This window comes from Anopheles aquasalis, chromosome 3 (genome assembly GCF_943734665.1).
Source record: "Anopheles aquasalis chromosome 3, idAnoAquaMG_Q_19, whole genome shotgun sequence".
Lineage (NCBI taxonomy): Eukaryota > Metazoa > Arthropoda > Insecta > Diptera > Culicidae > Anopheles > Anopheles aquasalis.
In genome coordinates, this window is record NC_064878.1 from 6,841,470 (window position 1) to 6,847,269 (window position 5,800).

The 5,800-nt window shown below is 49.1% G+C and overlaps 1 protein-coding gene across 1 annotated transcript; it reads left to right on the forward strand.

Annotated features, from left to right (window-relative positions):
* Positions 1–2,922: 2,922 nt before the first annotated feature.
* On the forward strand, positions 2,923–4,638 carry LOC126579171 (uncharacterized). Its single transcript, XM_050242520.1, has 5 exons — positions 2,923–2,952; positions 3,024–3,144; positions 3,204–3,296; positions 3,360–3,480; positions 3,558–4,638. The coding sequence occupies exons 1-5, from the start codon at positions 2,923–2,925 to the stop codon at positions 4,636–4,638; spliced, it is 1,446 nt and encodes a 481-aa protein (XP_050098477.1).
* The last annotated feature ends 1,162 nt before the right edge of the window (positions 4,639–5,800 follow it).

A 5,800-nucleotide genomic window follows, 5' to 3' on the forward strand; every position in this document is an offset into this window, starting at 1 on the left:
TTAAACGAAAGCGCTGGAAGTGAATTCGATGCTCAAGCATATCAACATAAACCAAAAGTTTTTGGACAACAAAACCTAAACTAAACGGCTTATAATCCACTGTAAGCTTGCTCCGATAAATAGTTCTACAAAAAGGCAACAGCAACATTACTTTACATGTCCGGGATGCGCCCGGTTTCGAGGGGATTTATTGCCATCCAACCGAAACATTTGCCACAATAACCCACAGCAAAGTCATTTGTTTGCAAACGATACTCCCGGCTACCCTTGGCCGCTTTGGGTGACATGTGGACGTAAAAAAGAGGGGATTGCGAAACAAATCACGACGCAACGCTGGAGGCACCCCGAAAGGTACTAAGTTGTCCATAAATCGGGTTGACTTTCGCGTTTAGCACATTCCATGTTTTGCGATTTACGAATTTGGCACACAACACCGAAACGGCACAGGAGTGGATTGGATTCGGTTTTGATTTTGTTTTTTTTTTTAAATAAAATCACCAGGAATCGCGTGAGAGTTTGCGCAATAGTTGTAGTGCCGTGGGTATGTCAATGACCCTGGTTTTTTCCCTGTCGTTTTCCAAGGGAAACACCGTACTGCGAGAGTTTTGTTTACCACAAAAGATCATGTTAATTGAACACTAATCACACCGGGTTCTCCGTCGGGGAATGATTCATTTCAAGCGTCTGAAAAGCGTTACTCACATCTGTCTCTCGATCATCGGAGATCATGCGCAAAATACCATCAGAAATGTATCTTATTTTGCCCAACCGTTAGTGGCTTGATTCCGGAACTAGCAAAGTCGTGGGCCTATTTTTAAAACCCCTTTCCAGTCTTTGTCTAGATGCCAAAGAATCAAACCGTCGCAGAACACCAATTAACACCCCGGACGATTGGAGCGACTGTATCGCAATCGTGGTCTAATTAATGAAGAATTTAACAACCCACCTGCGATCTGCGTTGTGATCGAAATTCCGCCCGAAGTGGTTTGGATTATTTATACCAATCGAACACCGATCGAATGTCAGTCTTTGAGGGTAGCTACAGGTGAGAAGTTGTCCAAAATAAAGCTCAGCGTGATACCCAGTTCCCTTTCAAGTGTTTTCTGTGATCGCGAATGAAAAACCGCAGGTGTAACACCAACAATGCAGCTCATTTCATTTGTGAGTAACGATAAATGGAATACCGGTCGGTGATCGGTCACTAACCTCTTCTTGTTTTGTTAGTTGATAGTTGGTTTCCTCATTGTGGCAGAAGCTTATCACATCGACGTGAACATTCCGAACGCACAATCATATCATGACCAGCAGGATGAGCAAAGTGAGCACCAAATCGTTCGACGGCGTCAAAGGATTGTAATATTGATCGTTTGTATTATTCTTGCAGATGATTTCAAGTACGGATATCAGGTGGAAAACCTAAACGAACAATTCCAGCACAAGCGGAAAGGCGAGAATGACGTGACGTACGGTTGTTACGGACATCTCGATCCCGAAGGTCGCCAGCACCTCACCCTGTTTGTTGCCGATCGTCTTGGCTATCGGCCAGTGCTCCCTGGGAAACCGGTGACCGTGTTTCCAGCTAATGGAGCAATTGATGAGTAAGTTCGAAGCACCTTTTACCCTTGTGTACGATAGTTAACGATACGAATCCTCTCACAAGCAGATCAGGAAGACCTCGTGGAATCACAGTTCAATGGAAGGATCTTCCACTCCCCACTGCCTGCCGTCCGTCTGGTCCAGCGAACGTACGGGTTTCCGTCGATAATGCGGCCGAATCGAGCACACTCACGCGAAACCTTGAGCCACCACTCTTCCCGTCTTTTGCCGATCAAGCTTCGGCCGAAACGGTACAGAGCAGCAACGATCACAGCGTGGTGTACGTTGAACCACCCCGAGATCAGCCAAAATCTTCGTCGTGTGACTCAACACGGCTGCGACCGGCTGTCTGCAATGAGCCGCTCAATGGTGGCGCTGAACAAACAGTCCAGCTGTACATTCCATTCGCCGTCCCGTGTTCTGGCATTGAGGAATTTCAAGTAGCACTAGACACGCTTATGAAGAAGTTCAACCGATGATGCTGGTGGTCCACTGACCTAGGGAATTTGCAGATCGACGGATGGTCTCATCATTAATGACTAAGAATATATGCTGTTGAAACATAAATCTCATCATCATTGCGCATTGTTGATCTTAAGAATTCCGCTTCCAGATGGATCACCGATCCGATTCCTTTCCTGGGCACGCTCACGACGACGAGACCCGCCGAAATGCCAAACTTGCAACCGCACCACAACTAAAGCGCTAAATTGCAAATCAAACAATTCACGACGCTAACGACGCTAGGCCACTACTGGCCGAGGCGACCTTCTGCACGTTCCGGCGGGGGGATTTTCAGTCTCTGACACTCCAACCGAACCGGCCACTCAGTTACGCACCCAACCCCCCCGGGGGGTCAATTATTTGGTCCACAAAACGAGTCATACCTATTTACCGGCAGCTCCATAAATCAAACTCACCTCCTGCCCCTCCCCGAAAAAAAACCTCGAGCACTCCTTAGCACACTCGCGAGAAATCCGGTTCGGGAATTAGATCAAGAACCGCCGCCAAACCGTGGTGGTGGCCACCATCCTGCCCCAGTGCCAAGTGCGACATGTGCTGCGCCAAAAAAAAAAAAGATAATAAGAGCCACACAAATATTGATTCATCGTGGTCCATCTCCCCGCCCCTGCGGTACGGAGGATCAGCAAAAGCTTTAAATTGACGGTCCAGCACGGTTGCATCTTCAGTGCGTAAGCTCGAGACGTTGGGATAGAGTCGTCGTTCGAGACGAGACTGGACGGCGTATTCGTTTACACAACCGAAAGTGAAGTTCCTGAAGCTCGCCTATTCACGGTCAATCGAAAGTGCTAATTGGTGGCGATGATGTTTGCCACGTGCAGACCGGCGGTGCCGGTGAGTGATGCTTTCGATGCGTTATGTACCGCTTACATCCCATTTTATGTATTTCACTCTCGCGTTTGCAGCTCCTCTCGGGGACAGTGATACTTTGCGTGGTCGCGTTGGTTTCGTCGCTAGATGATACGTACAACATCGAGCTTAAACAGAAGGATTCCGAGCTGTACCATGAGCAGAGCTTTGGAAAAAGTAATATAATAGTGACAGCTCATTGCGCCAGTTTCTAATGTGTATGTTCGCGATTGCAGATGAGTTCAGCTACGGCTACCAGGTGGAGAAAGTAAACAGCCAGTTTCAGCATAAAATGAAAGGTCCCGATGACGTCACGTACGGTTGTTATGGTGGGTTCAGTGGTGGTTTTATTGGAAAACATGTTCTCATTAGGGTTGGTATCTGATTTCCAGGTTGGTTGGATCCAATGGGTGAGAAACATCTGGTGTACTACATCGCCGATCGACTGGGCTACCGATTGCTGGCACCGGATCAACCAACAAAAGTGTTCACCGATCGAGTGGCCAACAGTGTGTAAGTGTCTAAACCATTGCGGCTTGTGCTACCTATTGTTACTGTCTCTAAACTGGCCGCTCTTGGTCCTTTTGTAGGAGTAAACTCGATGCAGACCTGCAGGGCCGTAAGTTGGATGAGAAAGTGGTCGCCTGGAACGATCTCTACCTTCCGTCGACCTGTCGACGATTGGATGAGATCGTCAGTATTACCCCACCACCGACGCAAGCACCACAGAAAACAACGAGCACCACTGGTGGAGTCATTAATCGGCCAAGTATCACCGTACGACCGACCGTGAACGGGAATGGTATCGATTCTTTCGGAGGAACTCAAAACAATGGTAATCCGGACTCACCGCACAACACTAACGCTAATGCTGTATCGAATTCTGGAGCAAATAGCAATCCTAATCTGGAATGGGGACCAGCAGCTGTTGAGATTGGCAAACTGGACCATTCTGCTGGTGGATCCATCATCAATGTAGACATTAATGGGGAATCTAACGGTGACGGGACATCGGATGGAAATGATCGTGGTTCTGGAGACACCAAAACAACGGATGATCCCAGAGTGGCCCAAGCAACGACACCTCAGCCAAAGATAGTGGAGAACACACCGCCAGCTCTGCTGATCGATCCAGTGGATCCTCAGGACGGTTTCCCCTCTGCCACAACGTATCGTCCACCGTTTGAACAGACCACCACCACCAGCGTACCTGATCCCCGGCCGTCATCGAACTGCGGTACAGCGAACGGACCATTTTCCTCTCACCAACCCAAGTTCCCCAACACCGTCGGTCAATTCAATGGATTCGTCTTCCCAATCAATCGCAACTGCGATGCCAGCGGGCGCACGACGGAAGATCTGCTCGCCCAGATGCAAGCGATCAACCAGATGGTGCTGCGCGTTAGCGAAACCCTTCACCGGCTGATCGATGGTGATGATCAGCAGCGCAACGGGACGCACCCGAACGTGAGCGACACCTGTCAGCAGGTTCTACAGCTGCTCAACATCCAGCAGCCGGTTCCGCTGCTCGTCTACGTGCCCATCATGCTGCCTTACCTTGAAGGTGGCATTCACGGTGTGGCAGCAGCCGCCGCAGCCACCGCCGAACAAAAGCCCGCAATTAACCCCGCGAGCTACGCGTACGCCAAGTCCTGTAGTGCGTGCAAATAAGGCGATCAGACCGACCGGTCCGCGAGGAAGGGGAAGAGTGATCGTTTCGGGTGACAGCACAATCATGTTGACATTTTGGCAATCGCGATAGTCGCGTGTTTGAACGGCGAGTGCCCGGCCACCCTTCCCTTTGGCCGTTTGTTTGTCTTTGAGCGGCCACTGATTCGGTAGCTGATGATGATGAACCAATCCGCCACCGCCGCCGCCGCCGTGAGGTGCTTTCATGTTGACCTTGGTGATGTAATGATGTGGCGTTTGGGGTGATAATTGAACTGTGTGAGTGCTTGCGTGCCCGGGGTGCCCGGGCGGCGACAGAAGAGTTGTTGTTAGAGATAATAAGGGATGGAATGTAAATTATTATTATTTAAATAAACGAATGCGAGAACAAACCGGTAGCCCTTCCTTCTATCATTTCGCTGTTCTATCCAGCGTAAAAAAAACTTCCACGAGTACCACGAGCGCACAAACCAATCAATAACAAAGACAACTTTCTTGATGACATCATCAAGCCGCTCGTCTGTCTGCATAATTTATTACGAATCATAATACTTCAATTATTTTCCCAAAAAAAAAAACTTGAACACAAATGATTGGTAACTTTACACCGAGCGCTAACGCACGATCCGGATTGGTGGTGGTCCCGTTGCTTGATTTTCCAATAAAGGAATTTGCGAAATTGATTCGCTCGCAAAGCAATAAAACCAATCTTGCGCCTGCTCCTGCTGCTGGCAGCCGACGAACAACGTCCAAGTACGCCATGAGAAATGATCCATCGACGGCCCGAGCCCCTCCAAAGCTACGAGAATTGCAAATAATTCTCTGTTTCTTCCTGCCCGCGTGCTTTTTAGGGGTTTCTTTTATGCATCTCACGGCCACGGAAAGTTCCTGGTGCTTGCTGGCAAGACAATGCGCACCGAGCAGAAGAATTATGATTAAGTTGCACCCCGAGGCGGTTCTTCCGTCGTTTCCCCTCCTCCCGTTGGTATTCGAACGTCTTACGGATTTTCGGAGAAGATTTACCAAGGCACCAAGCAACCAGACAGCTCAGAGATGTAGAAGGTTGGCATTCCCTTTCCCCACCCCCACCACCACCCCTTGTCCGTTGCATGACAAAACTTTCTCTTGTCTGGTGGAAATAGTTTTCCTCATCGCGCAGCACAAG

Excerpts from the sequence above, each read along its gene's own strand:
- LOC126579171 (XM_050242520.1), top strand. The coding sequence starts at position 2,923 with ATGTTTGCCACGTGCAGACCGGCGGTGCCG. Across the intron at positions 2,953-3,023 it reads CGTGCAGACCGGCGGTGCCG|CTCCTCTCGGGGACAGTGAT; the intron begins GTGAGTGATGCT and ends TCGCGTTTGCAG. Across the intron at positions 3,145-3,203 it reads TGAGCAGAGCTTTGGAAAAA|ATGAGTTCAGCTACGGCTAC; the intron begins GTAATATAATAG and ends TCGCGATTGCAG.